The sequence below is a fragment of the Colias eurytheme genome, chromosome 27 (assembly GCF_061535395.1).
Source record: "Colias eurytheme isolate Ceu_HAF_F1 chromosome 27, ilColEury1 Martin Lab GWU primary, whole genome shotgun sequence".
NCBI classification, from domain to species: domain Eukaryota; kingdom Metazoa; phylum Arthropoda; class Insecta; order Lepidoptera; family Pieridae; genus Colias; species Colias eurytheme.
In genome coordinates this window covers 5,071,515-5,097,133 of record NC_143006.1, presented here as the reverse complement: position 1 = coordinate 5,097,133, position 25,619 = coordinate 5,071,515, and the positions used below count along the sequence as shown (strand labels likewise).

At 33.8% G+C, this 25,619-nt stretch overlaps 2 protein-coding genes across 3 annotated transcripts in view; both read right to left on the bottom strand.

The window, feature by feature from the left end:
- LOC149896897 (serine/threonine-protein kinase MARK2-like) overlaps window positions 1–24,216 on the bottom strand; it is a 162,413-nt gene extending 138,197 nt beyond the window's left edge. For both annotated transcript variants that reach the window (XM_090117105.1, XM_090117106.1), the window contains exon 1: window positions 23,976–24,216. The gene's annotated coding sequence lies outside the window, so the exon portion shown is untranslated. The remainder of the gene's footprint in view (window positions 1–23,975) is intronic.
- LOC149896898 (uncharacterized) lies at window positions 1,709–7,664 on the bottom strand. Its single transcript, XM_090117117.1, has one exon. It carries the CDS (start codon window positions 7,314–7,316, stop codon window positions 6,360–6,362), a length of 957 nt encoding a protein of 318 aa, XP_089973243.1. The 5' UTR covers window positions 7,317–7,664; the 3' UTR covers window positions 1,709–6,359.
- Window positions 24,217–25,619: the final 1,403 nt, after the last annotated feature.

Below are 25,619 nucleotides of genomic sequence, written 5' to 3'. Positions count from 1 at the left end.
ATAAATTAATGATTACGTTCATAACATAAAGGCTAGCTGGATGTTCTCCAGCAAGCATTTCGTATCGAAATACATATTTGCAATTTAATTCGACGCGCGCTCGGTTGAAATTCCCCTATCACGGTTCACAGTATTTCTTATAATATCACTTGATATTTAATAATAATATTCAAGCGAAACCATCCCTTACGTACGTACATGTTAAACGAAATAACGCCTGAATTTAAAAGATAACGCGTCCTTTGTGTGAATATGTAATTTCAGACAAATTTTGATAGACTAATACTGAAACGCTAATTAAAATGCCTAACAACATGTTTACGAGAAAATATGTAATTTGCTTTGAAAACGCTGAAGTCTGCTATGAAATTATTATGACTATAAAATTGGATACTTTCATCACTTTGTGTAGTTTTCGTTGATTAAATATTATGTAAGATAAATGCTTTTATTATTTTCCAAATAGTCTATTATATGATAAAAGTACACTCAACCTAAAACTACCATTAATAGATGCTTGACTTATGACGATTATTCTCAATGCACGACAAATCCTTAAAAAAACTTTTCCATACCTACAAATAACATTCTTACATCACTGTACAAGTAAACCCATAGTTAATCACTAGTATTATTCGAAACAATACATTACTCAAATAGTTATCTTATAATCATACAACATATATTAAACAAAGAAGCACGCTATGTGCTGAACAATCATTAATATAATGACATCATATATCAACATAAGAGGACAATATAACACACAGTACTATCCTACTTTATTATCTTAATATACAGGGTGTAATCGTTAAGTGTGCACAGGCGATTTTTCCGTAAGTATTACAGATAACAAAAAACTTTAAACCGATATCGAAAGTACTTAACCTAATGAGCAAAATGGCCGTAATAAATTTTTTTAAAATAAATCGAGAAATATAAAAAAAATTATCTTTAAGCCCTCCCATACATTAAGTATGAAATATGAATATCCCATATACATTTAATATGAAAAATTTTAGCTTTCTTTTTCTTTTTTTTTGTTTTCTGCTTTAATTACTTCGCAAATTTGAAGTGACATTTTCCACGTTTTTCCGGACATTTTCACGTATTTTCCGGATATTTTCCAGTCATTTTCCGGACATTTCCCAGGCATTTTCCGGGGATATTCCAGGCATTTCCACGCATTTTCCGGACATTTTCACGCATTTTCCGGGTATTTTCCAGATATTTACCAGGCATTTTCCGGACATTTCCCTGACATAGCCTGTAAATGTCTGGAAAATCCCCGGGAAATGCTCGCAAAATGTCCGGAAAATGCCTAGGAAATTCCCGGAAAATAACCGGAAAATGCCTGGGAAATGTCTGGAAAATATCCGGAAAATGCGTGGAAATTTCCGGAAAAACCGTGGAAAATGCGTGAAAATGTCCGGGAGAAGCCTGGAAAATGCTCGGAAAATGCCTGGGAAATTCCCGGAAAATTCCTGGAAAATATCCGGAAAATGCCTGGAAAATATCCGGAAAATGCGTGAAAATGTCTGGAAAATGCGTGGAAATGTCCGGAAAATGCGTGAAAATGTCCGGAAAATATCCGGAAAATGCGTGAAAATATCCGGATAATATCCGGAAAATGCGTGAAAATATCCGGAAAATGCGTGAAAATATCCGGAAAATGCGTGAAAATGTCAGGAAAATATAATAATAATAATAATAATAATAAACACATTTATTGTCAGAATCACATCATGATTACAAATTGATTTACAAAGGAAAAACAAATAAAAGAAAAATAATAAGAATAAGAAGAAGCTTATTCCTAAGAAACAGTAGGTAATGTGGCAGTGAGTGACCTGACAAATGGAGCCAACTCAGTTTATGATGGCAAGGTGATTAATACCTTACCACCACTGATTTTCAGTGACCCCAAGTGACTATTGGAGTTTCAGTCTAGAATTACATGTAATGAAAATTTAACATGAGTATATTATGTGAAGGATATATTTCTATTAATATGATAGATATAATATATATATAATATCAGTATGTAATTATGTATATAATGTAAATAAATAAAATGAAATTATGTATACAATGTTAATAATAATTATAACGATAGATAGGCAGAGAATAAATGCGTATATAATATTATGTTATAAAATAGATATTTAATGTGTAATTCGATACAAATGCACTAAGTGTTAGAACAGGATTTTAAAATATGTTTCCGGTATTGAAAACGAAAATTATTAATATTTGTCAAACTGGTTAATGGTGGTGGGATGTTGTTCCAACACTTAGTGGCATTGTATCGAAAGCTACCCTTGAATGCAGCTGAGTGGTGCTTGGGTATGGATAGTTTACAGTTTGCAGACCTAGTTAGGTAGTTTAAGGCACTTCGTTCACCTACCCATGCGAGTTTTTCGTAGAGATATGTGGGTATTTTCGACTGCATCAATCCAAAAAGTAAAGTGGCAAAGTGTACCTGGCGTCTTTTTTTCATATTTAGGACGTTTGCGGTATTAAGGTAGGGGCTCACATGACTTCTTGAAGGGATGTCCCAGCAAAAACGCGCACACGCATTTTGTACACGCTGTATCGCTGTTTGTGTGCGAGAAAGAAGTCTGGGGCCATAAACAGTGTCGGCGTAATTGAATCTGGAGAGGATAAGAGCATCACATAGTTGAATGCGTAGAGGTGTTTCGATATAATTTCTTATTCTATAAAGCATTTTTAATTTGTAGAATGAGGTGGAGATTGTTTTGTTAATGTGTTTTTCAAACCTAAGGTGTTCGTCAAAAATTAGTCCCAAGTTACGTGCCTCATGCACACGGTCAATTTTTCTTGAATTTATTGTTATGACAGGATCGTGGTTAGCTATTTTTCCAATTACTTTGGGATTTCCTAATATAAGGTACTTGGTTTTGAGGGGATTCAGAATCAAGGAGTTTTTTTGTGCCCAAGAGTCAATTCGCTTAATGTCAGAATTCATGTGGTCAAGTGCTTGTATAGTTTCACTAGGATAGAATGAGAGATAGAGTTGTACATCATCCGCATATATCTGGTAACTGCAGTGTTTAATGTTGTTTATAATATCTGCGCTGTACAAAATAAATAAAAGTGGCCCTAATATTGATCCTTGCGGAACTCCTCTTCCTATGCTGGTACATTCTGAGAACAACCTGCTTCCATCCTCTTTTGTGACCATCACAGTTTGCATTCTATTACTTAAGTAGCTTTTAAACCACTTGATGCTATTATCACTTAATCCGTAGTAGGCTAGTTTGGAGAGAAGCAAAGTAATATCTATAGTATCGAATGCACGTGAAAAATCAAGTAGCAGTAGTAGAGTTCCCTTTCCTTCATCCTGCGCTCCTATCACAGAGTCAACTACATCCAAGAGTGCAGTGGTGGTACTTCTTTTTTTCCGAAAACCGGACTGGTGATCAGGGAGTATGTTGTTCCTCTCCAGGAATTCTAATAATTGTTTATGAACTATTTTCTCGATAATTTTGGATATACAGGGGAGGAGACTTATGGGACGTAGATCATGTAGGTTTTCAGGATTATTTATTTTAGGTTTAGGAATTACCAGGGCATGCCGCCATAACTCCGGGAAGGTGCACGTCTGAATGGATCTATTAATTATATGTGTTATCACTGGTAATGTATTTGGTAAGGTAAGTAGTAACATATCTAGTTGTATGTCATCTATCCCTACAGCTTGAGATTTGAGTTCTTTTATATGTTTGTGGACTATATCTTCATTGACAAATTGAAAATCAAATACAGCATCACCATATCTATTAAGATTGTAAAATGAGATGGTTGATATATCAACTTGAGTAGTGCCTGGGATATTTAGAAAATGACTATTTATATTATGAGGGTTATTAAGATGTGTTGGAAGGATGCAGTTCTTGTTGGGGTTTAAATGTTGTTTAAGATGTTTCCACATGAATTTTGGTTTATTTATGTTGTTATTTATATATGAATTGAAATATGCCTGTTTTTCTCTATGAATTGCAAATTTAACATAATTTTTTAGATCCGTGTAGAACTTTTTGTGTACATCAAGTTTACTCTTGCGCGCTGTAACATGAGCTTCATCACGACTTTTCATCATCATTTTCAAATTGTATGTAATCCATGGATATTGCTTGTCCTTGATATAGATGGTTCGTTTTGGAGCAAAAAAATCAAATAAGGATAAAATGTAACTGGTAAGAGTAATAACAGCATTATCGACGTCATTAATTTGTAATAGGTTATCCCAAATAATGTTATTCAAAGATTGTTGGAAGACTTCCTTGTCGATGTCTTTGATCGGTCTGTATGTAAAATGTTTGGGTTGCATTTTTTCTTTGGTTATGTTGAGGACACATGTTACAAAAGCATGATTGCTGAGTGCCTCAATATAATCAACTGTGACATGTGAGACGGGTGTGTTTGTACAGACTAAATCCAACAATGTTTCCGTTTCGGCTGTGAAATGCGTGGGCTCAGATATATGTTGTTGTAGTTTGTAGGTATTTAAAAAACAGTCCAATTTCATAAAATTCGGGTGACAGGGGTTGAAGATATTTATGTTGAAGTCTCCTAGTAGTACCATATAGTCGCACCAGATAAAAGATCCGATAGATTCTGACAGAGCTTCAAAAAATATTCCAGCATCCAACCATGGTGGACGATATGCAGTTCCTATAACTAAATTTTTACCTCGTACTACAAGCTTGAGCCACATTTGTTCAACGGTAGATGGAGAGGGATTAGATAAAATACGCACTTGAAGCCCTTTTTTCAAATAGAAGCCTACCCCACCTCCGCGGGTCCGCACACTGGTTGGTCGAGGTACATGATGCAGCCGGTATCCCGGGACAACAGGAGCACGTCCCTCCTCACCAGCCCTCAGCCATGTTTCGTTTATAGCCATTATATCAACAGAATGGCGCTGCATCGCCACGAGGAACTCGTCGTGCCTATTACCCAGAGATCCGGGATTTAAAAAACCAAATTTCAGATTATGTTTACAATTGAAGACCAATTATTATCTTTAAATGAGAAAAAAATAAAAATAAAATAGGGTAGGTGTATAGAATAATAAGTAAATATACTATATAGATTAGGATGATAATATAAGAATGCAGTAATACATACATAGAATATAAATATTATGGAAATTATTTTTAGGGAAAAATTAATCATTACCTTATGTGAGTATCCATACAAACATGCATACAGAAACTTGTTTTTGCTTTTATTACTGAGGAAACTAGAGTCAAAGTCAACAACACTGCCACATAACACTTTTAAAGAAAACAATGAGATTATAACATAAAATAGAATTAAACTTAGATAATGAGTCACATAATATGTGCAATTATATTTATATCTAGGTAAGCGGTAAACATGTTTAAGAGGAGTTATTTTAGCTTTTGTGTTGAGTTTATACAATAAAAATACAATAATTAGACTATGGTAGTAATAAACATCACTGCCACATAACCCTATTAAAGAAAACAATGAAATTATAACATAAAATAGAATTAAACTTAGATAATGAGTCACATAATATGTGCAATTATATTTATATCTAGGTAAGCGGTAAACATGTTTAAGAGAAGTTATTTTAGCTTTTGTGTTAAGTTTATACAATAAAAATACATTAATTAGACTATGGTAGTAATAAACATCACTGCCACATAACACTATTAAAGAAAACAATGAAATTATAACATAAAATAGAATTAAACTTAGATGATGAGTCACATAATATGTGCAATTATATTTATATCTAGGTAAGCGGTAAACATGTTTAAGAGAAGTTATTTTAGCTTTTGTGTTAAGTTTATACAATAAAAATACATTAATTAGACTATGGTAGTAATAAACATCACTGTCACATAACACTATTAAAGAAAACAATGAAATTATAACATAAAATAGAATTAAACTTAGATAATAAGTCACATAATATGTGCAATTATATTTATATCTGGGTAAGCGGTAAGCATGTTTAAGAGAAGTTATTTTAGCTTTTGTGATGAGTTTATACAATAAAAATACAATAATTAGACTATGGTAGTAATAAACATCACTGCCACATAACACTATTAAAGAAAACAATGAAATTATAACATAAAATAGAATTAAACTCAGATAATGAGTCACATAATATGTGCAATTATATTTATATCTAGGTAAGCGGTAAACATGTTTAAGAGAAGTTATTTTAGCTTTTGTGTTAAGTTTATACAATAAAAATACATTAATTAGACTATGGTAGTAATAAACAAACCTATAAAAGCTTAGACTTGTATTAAAAATAGATATTAATGATAGAAAACATACATCAAAATAGTTCACATATGAAAAACCTTATCTAGATCGTCTTCCGTACGTATATTGATAACTTTAGATTTATTGTCCTGCCTAGCGTAAATTCGGCCCCCACGAGTCCATATAAAACGCCAATTTTTGGTGCGTCCCAGCTTCTCCCGTGTGAGATAAAAAAGATTACGGTTTTCGTATGTAAGATGTTCGTTTAGGTAGAAACGGCATGGATCCCCGCTTAGCCCCGTCCCGCTGGTATCGGCGCTGCGTCGCACGCGCGCCGCCTGTAGTAGTTTATCACGCAAGGGTCTGCGGGTGAGACGTACTATTATGGGACGTGGTTGCGAGCTGGACTCGGGCAGACGCTTAGGCCCACGCCGGTGCGCGTTCGCTATATCTCGCTCATCTAGGGTTAGACCAATTTTTTGTGCAAGTGTGATAGTGGTGTGCAGTAGATTCTCTCCATTAGATTCAGGTATACCAGTAATCTCAACGTCATATAGTAGTTTCTCTTGTTCGGAGTCGTTCAGCTTTCCCTTTAGGGACTCAATCGATTCCTGATTCTGTTGAACTTGTTTCTGGCCGATCTCGATGCATGGTTCAGATTCAAGATGTGATACGCGTTCCTCTATACTATCCAACCTTGAGCCAAAATTGGAGACCAGAGTGGATAGACGAGATATCTCTAAACGGAAGCTGGATAACTCGGACCGTAGAAGCTTGATCTCTTGTATTAGAGATGTTGAGCCCTGTGGGGAGGTGCTGACATCTTCAAAGTTATCCGATTCTTGGCTTTCAGGCTGAGTATCATCAACAGTTTTAGAGGTTGTTTTAGTAGTACATATTTTGCAAATCCACTTGTTATTATTACGGGACGACGGGCTTATATGATTACACTGCCTGTGGTAAGTTATATTGCATTTATTACATTTTGTGCTATCTGACGCCCCGAAGAACTTTCCACAACTGTTGCATTTGTTTGCCATGTTTATTCAAGCTTCGATTTATGATGAAGGAACGATTAATTATGTAAAATATTAACGTGATGGCCCAGATTATAACGTTTTGTATATAAATTGTGTATAAATGACTTCAAATCGTACTTAGCACTTAGCACACTTTCAGATGTTCGGTTGAGAATTTTAAATCGGCTCACGGCTGTTTGACAGTTGGCACTTTTTAACGTTTTTACACTAATGCAGTATATAAATTAAAGTTTTATACGGTTCGTTATTAAATAGTAGGTTAGATTATCACTCAAATACACATTTAGAACTTTCTAGCTATGATAAAATACTTTTTATAATATAAAATTTACGGAGCTTAAACTGACACTCCAACTGTCACGACCACAGACTATAGAATATCCGGAAAATGCGTGAAAATGTCCGGAAAATATCCGGAAAATGCGTGAAAATGTCTGGAAAATATCCGGAAAATGCGTGAAAATGTCCGGAAAATATCCGGAAAATGCGTGAAAATATCCGGAAAATGCGTGAAAATGTCCGGAAAATATCCGGAAAATGCGTGAAAATGTCCGGAAAATATCCGGAAAATGCGTGAAAATGTCCGGGAGAAGCGTGGAAAATGCTCGGAAAATGCCTGGAAAATATCCGGAAAATGCGTGAAAATGTCGCATTTTCCGGATATTTTCCAGTCATTTTCCATTTACTTTCGATATCAGTTTAAAGTTTTTTGTTATCTGTAATACTTACGGAAAAATCGCCTGTGCACACTTAACGATTACACCCTGTATATAAATCTCGTATCACAATGTTTGTCCTCAATGGACTCCTAAACCACTTTAACCGATTATAATAAAATTCGCACACCATGTGCAGTTCGATCCAACTTGAGAGATAGGATAGTTTAAATCTCAAATCGTTTTAGAGAAAGCGGGCGAAGCCGCGGGCGGTTAGCTAGTATTATTATAGACGCAAAAGTTTGTGAGGGTGGATGTATGTGTATGTTGTTTGTCACTTTTTCACGCAAATACTACTGAACCAATGCGTTTGAGATCAATCAACTTTAATGTCTTTTACTAAAAGCTATGTCTTAACAAATTATAGATACAACAGACAGACAAAAGACGCCTCCTGTGTCTCAAAGACGACAAAAGATTATTGCGTAATTAGAATTTACAATACCATTTACATTGCAAAGAGAAATTTCAAGCGCTTACATCTCTTTTTTATACGAAAAGAACTGACAGGCAATCTCCATAGATTTAAATAGAATGTCTTGTATAATACTGAAGGATCAAGCTGATACTTTAGAATAAAGCATAATTTTTCAGTTCAATGTTTAAAGAAACAAAGGAAACAGACATCCATTTCACCTCACTATAAATCTGTCCCTGACTAAAAACAATTTCAAAATATCTTGTATAAATGAAACCTGTTAGAGGAAAAACAAATGCAACATAACAATAACGATACATCTACCATATCAATGAGTTATTCCTGCGATCAAACCTTACGCGTATAATAATGAGTTACCAAGTACCTGACTAATTAGAACAAACACAGAGCCAACATCAATCAATAACCACACTACCACATACTTTCCAACATTACTTCACAACTAATAACTAACAACCAACAACATAACACCCCTATTCTTCACAACATAATTATTAGTCCAACAAATCCAACATCCAAACTTCGCGATATCACGCATTCAATCACATCACGTCATCCCACGTCTGATATCAAACCATTTCATACAACATCGACGGATATCATAACTGTCAGTTAGTTGGACACAATATCAGGCGAAAATAGCAAATACCCACATTCGTACCCTCGTCGAAAAACACGACAAGTTGACACAGGTCAGCGTTGGACGCAAGAATGACGCTAACAATGTTTAGAATTTGGGGAGGTAAGATATTTATTAAATAGTTACAAACTGGACCCTGATATATGGTCATTAAGCTAACGATAGATTGTACATGAGAAATGTTTGGACAGCGGACAAAATATTGTAGGTAGGTACTATAATCAAATAAGAATTTCTATTGAATTCGAGGCGTAGATAACCCGATGTACTCGTGTCATGTCGTGTCATCGTTTTAAATATTGATTACTAGAAAAGAACTGAAATAATAGGATTGGAAATTCCAAAACTTGAAGACCCAATTTTGTATCATATCTAATTAAACATTGAGGAAACATAGACGATAAACTGTGACTTCATAAAATATACCTAATACTTCAACTTTCCTCAATCAAAACTAACTTCTTTATGTATTCTATAAACGATAGAACGCTTTATCTTAAAAAAAGCTCACGTGTACACCTACCTATTTTTCATATTATGTTAATTTATAGCTACGATAAAATAAAAAGTGGTGAGGTCGGTTCAAATACCATGGAAACTGGTTTGTGACCTTGTGGAATGAGAACCGAACAAAAAACGATGATTTTCATAACATTGTTGTAGTAACAAGACGATCGGACTTACAAGAATAAATGGAAGTTTTATTGTAACACAGGTTGATTCATGTAACTTCGTCTTTTCTCTTAAGGAATATTTGTATCATAATATTTGCAACTGTATTCACACAATAATTACAATATTATTATTGCTGAAAAAAATGTAAAGTCTAAATCAAATAAAAAATCAATCATATAATTTGGAAATCTTTGTAATCAGATTTGCAAATTAATCATTTGAATTTGAAATTTATCAACTGAAACCCTAGTAAAAAAAGTAGTTTCTGTTTCCTCGTTCGTAGCAACAATCATGTAATCAGACAAATTCATCTGCTATTCTATAAAAAAGAAAATGGTAAATAAACGCAACGTATAATGTGTTGATAAGCTCATTCTTTGAACTTACACATCGACAGATCGTGCAAAATTGCGTATAATCAGATTACGCTATAAAAAGGTAAACGTAGCATTAGCGATTTCAAAATGTAGCTTTCGTGATGAAATAATGATAATAAACATTGTAAAAACGTCTTTTTGAAAAGCGAAAGCTTTTAGTGATGATTAAAATAATAGCAAATATCCAATATGCCTCATTTTAACATGAAATCAAATAACACATACCATAAAAAGCATACCGTTTAACGTATTACTTTAAAATTCGGTTATATTCCTGTCGACTTCTGCATTTTAATAACACCAAAAAAAACAAAATATGAACCTAAATCATCCGAATTATGAAGGCTTTTCACAAGAAGCGTACAACGTCCAATTTAGCTGAACAAACGTACGCCTCGTGATATTTATTGCAAGCGCGCGTAGCTATACAAATTACTTATGTACGCATTACTGAGATAAGGATATTTATTCATTTATTGTCAGTGGAATATTTCGTAACGCAACGTTTGCAAACATTTTAATCGTTTGAAAATCGTTATAGGTTGATATAGCGAAACATCGTATGTTGTGCAAGCATTATATTCAACGTGTGCATTAACTGTTTATTTGGTACTAGCTTTCCGCCCGCGGCTTCGCCCGCGTTTTCAAAGGAAAACCCGTTCCCGTAGGATTTCCAGGATAAAACCTGTCCTATGGTCCTTTCTCGGGTATCAAAATATCTCTATACCAAATTTCATGCAAATTGGTTCAGTAGTTAAGGCGTGATTGAGTAACAGACAGACAGACAGAGTTACTTTCGCATTTATAATATTAGTATGGATTATGTATTTTTTTCATTGTTACAAGTACTTTATTGAAGGGAATGTAGACGACATAAAATATCTCTCTTATGTGAGCAAAAAGAGAAAATTCTGTGTCGCATAAAGACGGATTAAGGAAGAATCGTGAAATGATTATCGATTTCAGATTTTAGATAACTAAGTCGACTCGTGGTTGATTACTTGCCATGAAATATGTCGATATTTTGAAACATTCTGTACACAAAAACAATACCCATTCATTAGAAATTCTCATCCTCCATCCTCATTACCAACTTCAAAGCTGTATTCATTCAATTAGAACATTTCTAGAAACCCCGTTCAACCCTAAAGTTTAAACCAATAACCTTTCAGATCAGACATGATATTATTAACTGAGACGAACTTCGCAACGCAACGATCATAGTCGACAAACGTTAACTTCGCAATGGCAAAGTTAACCGACGTCTAGAACTTACTAATTTGACAGATGATATCTTGCTCCATAAACTAATTAAGGTATACAACGTTGATCTAAATTTCTACCTTTGCCCGAAGCTAAAGGAATGAGAAATCACATCTAGAAATAAACTTTTCGTATCGTAAATATCTCGTGTTTTGCTAATAATATACCTACTCATTTTTAACTAAGTGGATACATTGTTCCTTGTTTTACCTTTTCTAAATATAACCTATATAGTTTACACCTTTCTATTCCCTACTTTTATAAGAGGCGAAATACATTCAATTTAATTAGCTTACAGAATGTAATTGATAATTCAATCAACCATCGGCATACATTATACATTGTTCCTTGTAACGAAAAATAAAAAAGAATTCCTTGTTCCCAAAACGGATCTAACTTACACTAATACAACTTATTGGCTGTACCAAATACATTTTCCGGCAATGGCCATAGGCTATAGGGGTAAAATAGTATCGTCCAGCCACGATAAAATAACAAAGGCTACGGATGCGTCTAGTGGGGACTCGTGGGGAATATCTATTTATCCATATCATTGGCCATTGTAGCTAAATAGGCGAACGGGCGTAAGCTTTTCTATTTCCAGGGTAGATTCTATGTACATCTATAAAACATGTTGTGTACCTGTACTTTACAAGATAACAGTGTATACAATTATTTTCTAAATATCAAATTGTTTATCAGTAGCAGAAAGAATTTACCTTCAGTATGATTAGATGTTTGTATATCATTCGAGAAATGAACTTTTTCAAAATTGATACAGGACATAACGAACTACGGATATCTAATCTTTGAATGCATACACGCTAGCATAAACACTATTACTAGCTTTAACATGTGATGTAATCAACGAGCTTGTTAAAAAGCATTCCACGAAATCCATCCCAATTTCATTACAACTACATCTACAAATTACGCAAACTATAACAAACCAAACAAACTCATCTATGTATAAACATGTACAAAACTGCAATGTCTGTTTGCGCAGTAGTTGCGACTCATTTAAATCCCGTTTCAGTTTTATTTTGTTTAGCTTAAAAATCTCCGCAACTCGCCCGCAAAACATTTCAGTCCCCGTTGAATACGCTCCGCGAACAATGGCCAAACATTACGCCCGTATTTTGTGTAACGATGAAAATTGAAATACTTACTGGATTTATGCAGTTTTTAAATTGTAAAATAGCTTTACGGACGTCGCTTCGTACCGACCACGTAGTACAATACTGTAAGCGCTTTTATATTGCTAAAGTTAAATTATAAAACATAAACGGTCTCGAAGGACCATGTCGTTCACAAAAAGCTTCTCGAGCGTCGCAAATTTTTTCGGATTAAGCTATTCCTATGCGTGTATTATATTCTCATATTGAGCAACGAATGAATGTTGAAAATGTATAACTTACATTCATAGTCAAATACGTACCATCAGATCATTATATTCGACTACATTGAGCACATTTCCATACTTGAAAGGACATTTCACCGTCGAACGTCTCGACAGAGTAATAATTTTCCTAGTAATTACAAATTACATGTTCTATTAATATTCTAGCTGTTCACCCTCGCCCTGGAGGAGCGTCATCGACCAGTTAATAAGTGAAATGGACGCAACAAAGAGTTTAGGAAAACAACTTTTTAATTAACGGCTGCGCGTTGGTCCTGGGTGACAAAGACCTTATTTTAATTATAAGCTTTGAAAAACTTGATCATTTCTTTAGGAATCTTCTAAAAATAAGCTTTTACACTTTTAATCATTTTTACGGGAAAGCTGTTTACAGCTCGACTTAGAATTTGTACTTCTTTTTTATGAAAATTCCATCAGAAACCATTTGCTTTGAATATTCCTAAAAGTAATAAGCATTATTTAAGGCTTTATATTTAATTCTTTATAATAAATATAATACAGAGATATCCTTTATCATTTCTTATCCGTATTTTATTAGAGGTAAGAACTAAGAAGTAGTTAAGATGAACTCAAGTGGTAATAAAGAAATAAGGAGTCTAGACCTTTTAGAGCACTCGACGACTAAATCATAAAAGTTCTTCAGGACTTTTTCCTTTGATATTTAAAGCTCCTGACCATTCTAGAAGAAAACGAATAAACATCTCGAGTTTTCATACCCTTCTTTACTGAAGTACCTTATACGATTTTCTAGGATTAGACCCATTGTTGTGTGTATAGGTACCTATACTAAATATAATAATTTGATTTCAAGCAATTAGGTTGACATACCCATGTACCTACATACATAGGCGAACATTTTTATGAACAAACACAACATCATATGAATTAAATATGCATACAAATAAACAATTACAAAGCTAAATCTCATCACGTATTCGCTATGACTCACAAAACTTAAAAGTAGGAAAAACACTTTTAGCAGATTTTTTACGAGGCGATTAGTGAATGCTTACAGACGGTATTTTAGCTGGGACGCTAAAGGTCGTTATGGTATATTTATTTTGTAGAAATACTGCGTAATTAGTTCAACTTAGACGAGGCTATTTACAGTCCAGGCATTTTGTTGTTAAATATGTGGTATCATAAATTGGTAAATTAACAGTGAGGTATATACCTCCAATGCCTTCCCTGCGTATTTTTTTCCTTATTCCCTAAGCAGGCAAGATTTATTTGGAGATAAGATTTTAAAATCGTTCTTTCTTAAATTACTGGAGAGTAAGTTTGTCAAAGATTCTTCTATTATATTCAATAATGGCATGCTTACAGGATAAGCTCGGTTTATAAAATCAATTTAATCCATTGGCCCACATCCCACTAATTTAGCTCTCAAAAAAGCAAAATATCAAAATAAATTGTATACCTAGTGGAAAACCCACATTATAATGTAAACATTCATATCGTTTAAAATTTCCTACAAACCAATGACTCAGCACCGTTACTATACATTAACTTCACTATATGAATTCTACTAACCGACCGACAATATTATAATTGTGTCTTTACAACTCCATTGAACATTCACAATCAAAACAAAACTTCTGTGTGTCAGCGTAAAACAAGAACATAACAAGAGAGATACTGACACGTGCTAGATCATGTTACGGCTAATGTGTCGATTCTAGTGTAATATGAACCGTTGTTTGTTTTAATGTGTCTGCAGGGAGAGTTGAAATTGATGTTAATTAACCGTTGAGAACGACTAAGTTCTGAACGTATTCTAAGCTTTAAATTATTAATTAGTTTTGGAATGTATAAATGTAAATGAAATATAAATAAGTATTATAAACAAGTGTAAGTTTGAATCGAAAGATTATATGAATTAAAATATACACAATTTTACGAAAATATCAAAATAATATCAATAAAAAAGTGTTTGAATTTGCAAAGTACACTTGTAACAAATATCTATACTAATATTATAAAGCTGAAGAGTTTGTTTGTTTGTTTGTTTGAACGCGCTAATCTCGGGAACTACTGGTCCGATTTAAAAAATTCTTTCGGTGTTAGATAGCCCATTTATCGAGGAAGGTTATAGGCTACGCGCTATATATCATCGCGCTACGACCAACAGGGGTGGAGCCACGGGGGTGAAAACGCGCGGAGCAGCTAGTGCAATATAAAGCTCGAAAATGAATATTCCACGCTACAAAACCATGCACCTAATTACAATTTCCCACAACACACTAAAGTCCATTAACAGACAGACCACCAATTAAATCTGTTAATTAATCGTATTAGTATTGTTGAATAATCAACAAAATTATAACACTACGCTATGTTATTCAATCAAAACTTAATTGAATGACATTCAGAATTCATTGGTTCATTAATAGTCATAACCGTTGTTGACTTTCATTGCAAGACGAAACTCAACAGCTCCACTATTATTATTATTAATTTATATATTTCTAAACAAAACTTTACAAACTAAGCTTTTATCCAAATTGTTGTCTGATCGTAATATCAACATGTTATTTTATATTCCGTGCAATCTCATCTTGCAACGTAATAGAAACTACAAATTCAACGCCAAATGGTATTGGTATGGTATACCTACAGCTGTACCTTTGAAGGCGTATTACGTTGCTCTAAGCAATGTTTCTTTACTAGTAACTAGTAACCCTATAAAAGTACATTTTCTCCACACACCTACAACACACGCGACCAGTCGTGAACGCGGAAACATCCGTACACAATGCAGCTATCGACACGACCGCGACGCGACGATGGAATGAATGGCATAATTGAGTTAATAGAACCAGTTTAATATTCATCTGCTGCTGGGCACGGCGAATGTGGGTCATGTGTCTTTACGACTGTATTTGTATAGTGGCTGTGACACGCGACATCGCTCGTGTGTTCAATTTTGAAAATAATGTACTGAATGTATTTCTATTTTAACTCTACTCAATTCAAATTCCGGAAAAAAAAACAGTGAGATTTAATAAAATAAAAGCACTCATAAATGTGAATTTGATTATAATCACAACTTTGTTTTTACTGTTATTAAAATAAACTAAGAAAAACACCTTCAACGTATAGGTATTAATTTTTTCCCATTTTTCTAATACTCAGACAGAACCGCATTTTAGCTATATACCTAACATTTAAACTATATATCCCTTTTATTTAAAACAAGGTCAATTCAATAGTTTTTCATGACTGAGTGAATGAGCAAGACCATTGTTTTTTAATATACCAAGGAAGTTAAACATTAACACACTGTTTTTTGTCTGCATAAAAAGTAAATTTAATTTATTACCTACTACGTTATTTTAAGAATCGCTATAAGAGCGATCATGTTATTCAACAAATACTTCATAAATAACAAGTCAATAACTGCGTTAAAAACAACCGACTTCAAACTTGCACTTGCAACATTTACAAATACAGACAAAAATGCTCATAAAATAAAAACTACTGAGCCTATCCGAATAAAATTTTTATGGGACCAATTCGACACCATCCCGCATCGAACAAAAAAAGAATCACGTAAATCGGTTCAGAAACCACGGAGTAATCGGTGTACATACATAAAAAAAAAAAACATACCGGCCGAATTGATAACCTCCTCCTTTTTTTTGAAGTCGGTTAATTAATGTATGTTTAAAAACATCCCTCATCTTACATCAAGTAAAAAAACTTATAACTATCATAACATCGTCCTACTAATCTTTCAATCGCTAGGTACGTAAGTACGTACTTACTGCGTACAAAGTAAAATATATTTATTATTTATTAATGTGTACCTATTATGTTACCTAAACTGAAGTTTACGCTTAGTAAACCTTCTTTCAGAACAACCAACTAATAACGAATAATACAGGATCCAAATTGATGAGCAAAACTAACAACGTGTACCTATACGTAGGTAGGCAGGTACATCTTCCTTAAAATACTATATATATTTCCATTGCCTTTCTTCCAACGTCTTCCAAACATACTACCAACATACATACATTACACTCCATCATCATACAAAACCTACACACTTGGCTCCCTAGTACCGACCCATTTCGCGAACTAACCGCTCCAGGGCACCCGTTGAAAACCGCATGCTATCAGCCACGCCATAGGCCTTGAGATATAAAAGCGACCTTTTAAAATTTCGTGCTCGCTTTAATCGAAAAAGCGCAGTGTTATTTTGCCGAATAAACTTTAAAAACATGCAACGTTAACTATATGTATCAAGGTTTCAATAAATGATTGGCACCGTTTAGGAATATGTTGTAGAGGCTCTATTATATAATCTCGTCAGTTTCTAACAAAGAGATAAGTAATTATTGTTAAAACAATTCAATAAAGTCAGTGTGAGTATCAAATATAAATATCATTCCTCCGTAAATTACTAATTTAACGAATTTTTGATTTAATTTAACCCGAACAATATCTACATGATAAAAATAATAAATATCATGATCTCACATTATCTTCATAAGAATAAAACATAAAATTAACAGAATATTCCCATATGAACCGGTTTAATTCATAACAACATTATAACTTATAACGTTGAATAATTCAAAAAAGAAGCAAACGCGATCTGCACAGCAGAACAAAATAAAACAAAACCAAAGCTGCATGTAAACACAGTGTATAATATTACAAATGACAAGTACAAAATATGTATGGGTGCTGAATCTCAATGCTGTGACGTAAGCGCTCGTAGGACGCAATTAAATCTAACGACCTCAATGTACCTATTATTATTTGCGATAGGCTGATTACAGACGGACGTATAATTAGTAAACAACGTATTATTAGGAACCAAAAATACTAAAACTGTAATTGTGACAAATTATTTATGTTATTTGTGAAAATAATATATGTAGGTACATATTAGGTGTGTATTTTCTTACGATTTCATCGAAATTCATTAGTCTGATTAAATTAAAGACAGCGAAGCGAAGCAACAGCATATTATACTTACACTACACATCAAAATCTTTAAACCATATCTATTACTTAAAAGCGAATGGTAAAGCCCATACGTAACGCCTGACATATAAGTTTTGAAAATATCATTTCACCAAATACACGATCTATCTACCACTAACACTATAACTGCACCTGCATCTGACAATCTTCTTTTTAACTCATCTACATTCATAATCCGCCCACAAAGTTCAAATTCACATACAAAGCCTCAACGACCTTCATAAGGCATTTACACATTCCACATAATATTACCTGCCCATTAATATTCCCAGCAAGCGTAGTGTGTAAAACACCTAACACCACCGAACACCTACGTTAAGCATTCAATTACCTAAGCTGTATATATACACGTATAATGTATATATAGGTGCTTATAGCGCCAACCATTAATTACAACAATATTAAATTATTAACTACGTAATTCGATAATTAATACGCGATCGCACGTTTATAGGACCGTATTGAATAACGTATTAGAATATGAGATATCGTAGTAGTGGCTTGTTTGTTTATGTGTTTTTAACTCTACTGTATAATATGTATCGTAGCTTATAAATATTTACTTTAAATCAAGTATTACGTTAGTTTTATACACAGGTACATTATCCCTAATGAATTACAAGTTTTGAACATGTTGTTCCCCGCGGTTTTACCTCATACCTGCAGAGCTCTGCTCCTGTTCCTCTTAGCGTGATGATATACATAATATAGTCTATACATATAGCCTTCCTCGATGAATGGGCTATCTAACACCGAAAGAATTTTTTAAATCGGACCATAAAAAAAATTAAATAATTAATTAATTATTATTTATTTTTTAAATCGTTCCTGAGATTAGCGTGTTCAAACAAACTCTTCTTTCTCTTCTCCTATAATATATTATTAAGTATAGATAACGTATAGTTACCAGTAAGAAGAAAAATATGTATCTAACATTTTCATTTACCTAAATCCCATATTCTTAATTATAGGTAGTAATATTTACCTCACGTAACAAATAAACATAATATAATCTTTTGTTCACACATTATGCAAATGTTTATTATCGTCAAAAAAATGAAGGTCAATAACCCCCGCACATAGTAACTAACTAGTTTAATCGTCACTATACCTTTTTAATTTTTATCCCACGAAGTTGTTAATAATTATAAAAGCTTTATTAATAATTTATATTGCATAAAAAACTAAAAAAACACGCTTAAAATCGTGAAATTATTGTATAGTCACCGATCCTTAATAAGTGTACAAAGTTTGAATTAAATATGTCTGTTTAGAAATTTAAAGTGGGTTAAAATCGAGTCTAAAGGAGTCGGTTACATACAAACATACAGGTGAAGCTAATAAAAGCGTGTTAAAAACCATACATACAATCTGTTGAAAACGCCGAAGTTATAACCATACACAGTTGACACTTTGTATTCTGAGTTCTGACAAGGCTTTTCATTTCGCCTCCCGACTCCCGAGTTTGCTACAAAATAACCTCTCCCCTACCCCTCAATTCAATTATCTCACAGACTTTCTGATTAAAACTATATCATGTAATTTGTTCCAGATTTTCTTTAGAAATGAAACTAGAACTATGAATGAAAATCTAGCTTATTGTCTCAGCAAAGATCGAATATAGGCGCGCGTATTCGTATCCAAAATGATTAGTTTTTTGTACTGACTAAAAATGTTTTAAACTCAACATACCAACCGCGACGTCGACTTTATTCGCGCCATTTATAATATTATTCCAGAGGAAATATGTTCACTTATATTGGACAAACATAACGTTTATGTTTGTATATCATCAATCATTATGTTTCTCTTGTGTCGGCATATTTAATTTAAACATGTTATCAATTACCTTGCCTTGACAATGCACGCTTAAACTTATTTGACTTGAATCCATTATTTCTAGGATATTCTGTAAATTCGACCTTGTCACTATAAAGACTCAATTGCTAAAAAACTACATTATAACATTCGACCGAATTGTATCTATACATACCTACTATGAAATCTATACTAATATTATAAAGCTGAAGAGTTTGTTTGTTTGAACGCGCTAATCTCGGGAACTACTGGTCCGATTTGAAAAATTCTTTCGGTGTTAGATAGCCCATATATCGAGGAAGGCTATAAGGCTATATATCATCACGATAAGATCAACAGGAGTGGAGCACTGCGTTTTATACCGCAGGGCACAGCTAGTATATCATCCATAGCAGAAACCACATCATTCAAAATATACCTATAGCAAACGCAAAACCTTGCAAATAAATTACCAATTGATTACCCTATCATAGATTAATCAAAAATATCAATCATATTCACACTTAACGCTAGCACAAACGCAGTCACTAAAACCCTCAATTGTAATTCAAAATGGCCGCCACGGGCATTAGGAGGTGCCGCTTAGCATACCTAATGCGTCCTCCATGTACGGCATACGACCATATAGCACATACAGAATTAGACGCCGATCATCACGATAAATATTGATCAAGATATAAACATGCGATCCTTATACATTCATGTGTTCCTGGTATTCCGGACTGGTGTACAGTTATTAAATAATTTATTTTTTTAATGTCATATTTATCGCCAATACAATAATTGTGAACATTGAACTGATAATAAGAAATCATTGATATATTGATATTATTTATCCATACTATTAATATTATAAATGCGAAAGTAACTCTGTCTGTCTGTTACTCAATCACGCCTTAACTACTGAACCAATTTGCATGAAATTTGGTATAGAGATATTTTGATACCCGAGAAAGGACATAGGATAGGTTTTATCCCGGAAATCCTACGGGAACGGGTTTTTCTTTGAAAACGCGGGCGAAGCCGCGGGCGGAAAGCTAGTAATATTATAAAGCTGAATAGTTTGTTTGTTTGAACGCGCTAATCTCAGGAACTACTAATCCGATTTGAAAAATTCTTTCGGTGTTAGATAGCCCATTTATCGAGAAAGGCTTATAGGCTATATTATATCATTAAGCTAAGATCAACAGGAGCGGAGCTAAACGGGTGAGGATGAAACCGCGAAGCGCAGCTAGTCATTGATAAAGTCCAAAATTCCTTGCACCGTTTTTTTTTCTCTTTAAAACATGTTTTATATGTATACATTACCCTAATTCTGAAGTCTTATTTCAGCAAAACAATCATTCAAATTAACACGCCTCTGTGCTAATAATTCGCAAAGAAAACTATAAAAGCCCCTCAGTTCTCTCAAAATAAACATTTCTCTATAAATTTCAAACTAGTACACGTGAGCTTTTGTACCTTAGCTTTGTACAAACGAAACAAAATAAATCCCTCCAACTACAAACGTTTCTCAACTACACAATTCTTTTCTATTGACTTGTTCGAGTTTTGTCCGATTCTTTCTTTCTAACTTTAAACCACAACATTTGCTCTAGAATAATCGAGATAGAGATAACTGTTTATTGTATAAAACATTTTCCTTATTTTCCACCTTCAAAAGGAAATCTTATTATGACCGCCGCGCCGAAAACAAATCTTATTTGTTCCACGACGTTGTTGTATACGTACCTGCTAGTCTATATTAAGCTCACATTTTTCTTTTTACTTAAATAAACGATAAAACATAGCCTATTGCATTGATTGCGCACATACTATTATTCCAATTAAAATAAGCACATGCGTGTTTTTTTTCCTTACAAGCCTTGCGCATCTTTAATTAATGTATTTAGATACACATTACACATACTTATGATCATTTATTAATATACATATGTAGATACTTATTTTATAGACGATGCCACGAGCAAAAGTTAGTGTTAATTATTCCCAAACTTCACATTACAAAGTTTACAAATTATTGCCTATTAGAAATAGGGAAAGGAAAACCCAATTGCACCGCGTTCCGCAGAATTTCTGCATAATGTCCTTTTGAATTTAGCGCTTTAGTTACTCAACTAATTTCTGTTTTGGAGTTCAGACCATTCGATTTCCATTGTATATCAAACTATTAGTGACATATCACACTAGCGGATTGCGAGCGGTTTCAAAGCGGAGCGGGTGCGCAACGAATACGTTGCGGGCGCGCAACGAACACGCCGCGGTTGCGCAGCGAATTCGTTGCGGACGCGTCATTTTGTATACTCTCGCACAAAAGCCAGCCCTTCCGCCTTGCCTAACTTCCATTCAATATTTCCATCGTTTCTGTAGCACTCAATTTTTTAACCGTACTGTGGAAATGCACTTACTTAACTAAAGATGTAATAACAACTGGAGTTGTTAAAAAAAGGTGCTATAAAATTGAATTACTAGGACTTTTAGAATGTACCATACATTCCAAAAGTATGTAACGACTGACCAGTATAATCTATCCCATAGCAACGTATGTTATAAAGAGATTTTGTGAACCTAATTATGAGCAAAGTGATAGTGAGTTGCTGGTTGCTTGATAAAATTTTCTATTCACTGCTATTAATTATCTAATAATAAGATAGCCCTGTTTTAGTTAAGGAGCTTTAACATTTATTTCACTAATGAACTTTCTTAATGAGCAATTAAGTTATCTGATTGCATTTCGACCAAGATTTAATAGATAAAACAATACCCTAAACATTAACATGTTATGAAACTCGTAAAAAATAATGATCTCATAATTATTATACTATCACAAGTTATAAGTAACAACCAGCACGGATTCCATTTTGTTAATGAGTGTACATGACTGCGACGTAAACGTTGCGCATCTGCCACGCGTCCGCAACGAATTCGCTGCGCAACCGCGGCGTGTTCGTTGCGCGCCCGCAACGTATTCGTTGCGCACCCGCTCCGCTTTGAAACCGCTCGCAATCCGCTAGTGTGATATGTCACTTATTGATTTCTGTTTTCTGCACAACTTTTTTCACAGCTCAATAGGTACATTATAATACGTTTTGCGAGCTGGTATGTTGGTATTATTTTCAAAACATTCCTTTAATTAATTTAATACTCTGTTTTTGTATTCATTTTTAGTTTGTTATTTTTGGTAAAGATAGTATACCTACCTACCCCTTAGACCTACGTTTAACCGTTGGTAATTATACAGTAAAATAATACAGCAGCAGGAAGTGACCTCTCATTGAATAATAGATTTGAAAAGTCTATTTTTAAATTTCTCCTTCTTGATATTAATAATAATCGTAGCAATTTTCTATATCAATCCTACCCACTGATCACGTTCCCTCATTTAAACCAATATCTAGACTAGATAATCCAGTATATCTATAATTATCACTACACATATCTAAATCATAATCGATCTACTTTCAATGCAAAACATACTACTTAATTCAATTTCCAACTAGGCCGAGGTACCCACATGCACACATGCATATACGTATGCATGTATGTTTGTGTGTATGTATGTGCATATAACCAATTAGCACAGTTAAGTAAGTCTAAGTACACAAGTAATTAATGACTAAACGTTTGCTTATTAATTTCCACGTGCTTCTCGTATAGCCTCTTATTAATCAACTTAATTGAGAATAATTTAAAGTTATCTAAATGGGAAATGCCTTGAACAGCTTATGAAAGAGCTTTATAATTCGCAACGATTTCCCTGCAAAATGAATTTTTAATTAAACTTATAAAAGTTCAACTATAAAATAAATATAAAGATTCGTTGATTCAGCGAGATGAAAGAAAATTTTCGATGTAAAATTTAATGCTAACACTTTTATATAATAGGCTCAGTTATTTAAGCAAAGTTACAGTAATATAACGACAAATAAATATGAAATTTCCCATTTAATCGTGTTTTCATACATATCCCGGAAAATAACCTTAAAAAATACAACAAATCATATTGATTCAAGATCAAAATATTACCATTTATAGCTGTTATCAGGACATGCCATAGACAAATATTTGTGTACACATAAACCAGAGATAATACAGACATTACGTCGTTGATAAGATACAGTGAGCAAATACCAAATAAGGTAGACCTTTTCGTCAATAAATGAAACTCAATGAAACGAAACGCATCGCACGCTAGTAACATTCGATTTTAAAAGATGAAATATAATTTCATTACGCGTTAATCCGTGTACGAATAAATAACAACCGCACGAACCGGTCCGACAGGATCGCAACGATACAAATGTAATACAAACCACAAACTATATTTTTTTAACACTTGTATATTAAAACTCTCGAGTCGGTCTTCATGAAAGACTGGTCGGAAGGACACTACACTTCACTGTCATAAAAAAAATAAACAGATCGAACTCAGTTCGAACGGATTCCACAGTCTGCACTCACAACACTTTTTTTCAGAAGCACGTGTTCGAAATTTGAAATCGCGAGTATGGAACGCGCGTGCAACACGCCAACGCCTCAGTACGCGACTGACGCTGCTGGCGCGCGGAAGGTCCGTGCGGCACACGCCCGAATTCCGTACCAAACATTGAATGCCACGCCCCAGTGTTTAGATCTCGTTGCTCTTAAGTTACGAGCTATTTCCATTCAAATATTGTTCACCAAACTCCGTGTGCAAGCTTGCCTTTAGGAAAGCATATCGATAATATTATTAAAGTTTAAAATGAAATTGCAAAAGCTTACATTTTCTTGAATCGTTCCTCTAAATATTCTTAAAGAGGGCGCCCCCACGTTATTGCTATCATACATATTTTGAAGATATGTACTTTTACTGATTCGAATTCATTGTCTTTAAACAACCAAGAGTAGGTATTGGATCTCAGAATACGATCGTATGTTGATTTTGTCATACAAAATGTCTTATAAATGAAGCATACATTACATTTTCCTTACAACATGTTCCTTTGTGTAATTCTCTAATTTCATGTAGGTACATATATCTCTATATCCGTTCGTATGTAATATAGAAATATTTATCTTACCAGTCTGCACGTAATTATATCACGTATGCTTAACGGTCGCAATATTGCTACTGCAAATCACTACATAATTGATAATATAAAGCAAAGTCGCTTCCCGCTGTCTTTCTGTCCCTAAGTATAATAGATCTTTGAAACTACGCTATGAATTTTGATGCGATTTATCTAAAAGATATAGTGATTCTCGATGAAGTTTAGTATATAATTGGTTGAATTTGAAAGATACGAAAAGCCAGTAATAAAATTATAATCATACATCTCACTTGTATATTATTATATTCTTGCTTCACTTCGTTTTAAACGTGACAAATATAATATGACCTCTGTCTCATATAGCAATGTAATGGAATAGAGATCAAACAGAATTTGCTCTACTATAGCGCATTTTTATAAAACTCGCGTCATATTTTTATGCAGCTGCAATACAAAACTGTGAAAGCTCAATCAAAATTTCGATTAGCACTCAAACCTAGAATTTGTTCAAAACAAAACATTTATTTTTACTTCAATTATATCCATAGTAGGTATGTATAGTGTACCCTTTTCGTATAATAAATCAATCATCATCATGTCTCTGGCAAAGTTACACGAACCGACATAACACTAATAACATTTATATGAATACTTTAGTTCACCTTCAATGTACAGACATCGATCCCGTCTTTATATTTATACTAAGCAATAACAATATAAAGCAGAAGTTTTTTCATACGAACGCGCTATTCTCAGAAACCACGGGACCGATTTGAAAATTATTTCACTGTTAGATAGTTGAGGAAGGCTATAGCCTATATACCATCACGTTAAGACCAATAGGGCTTATACATGTAAAACCGCGAGACACAGCCAGTATATTTACACATCGACCAGAGATATAAACGGGCGGCGTCAAACCCGTCT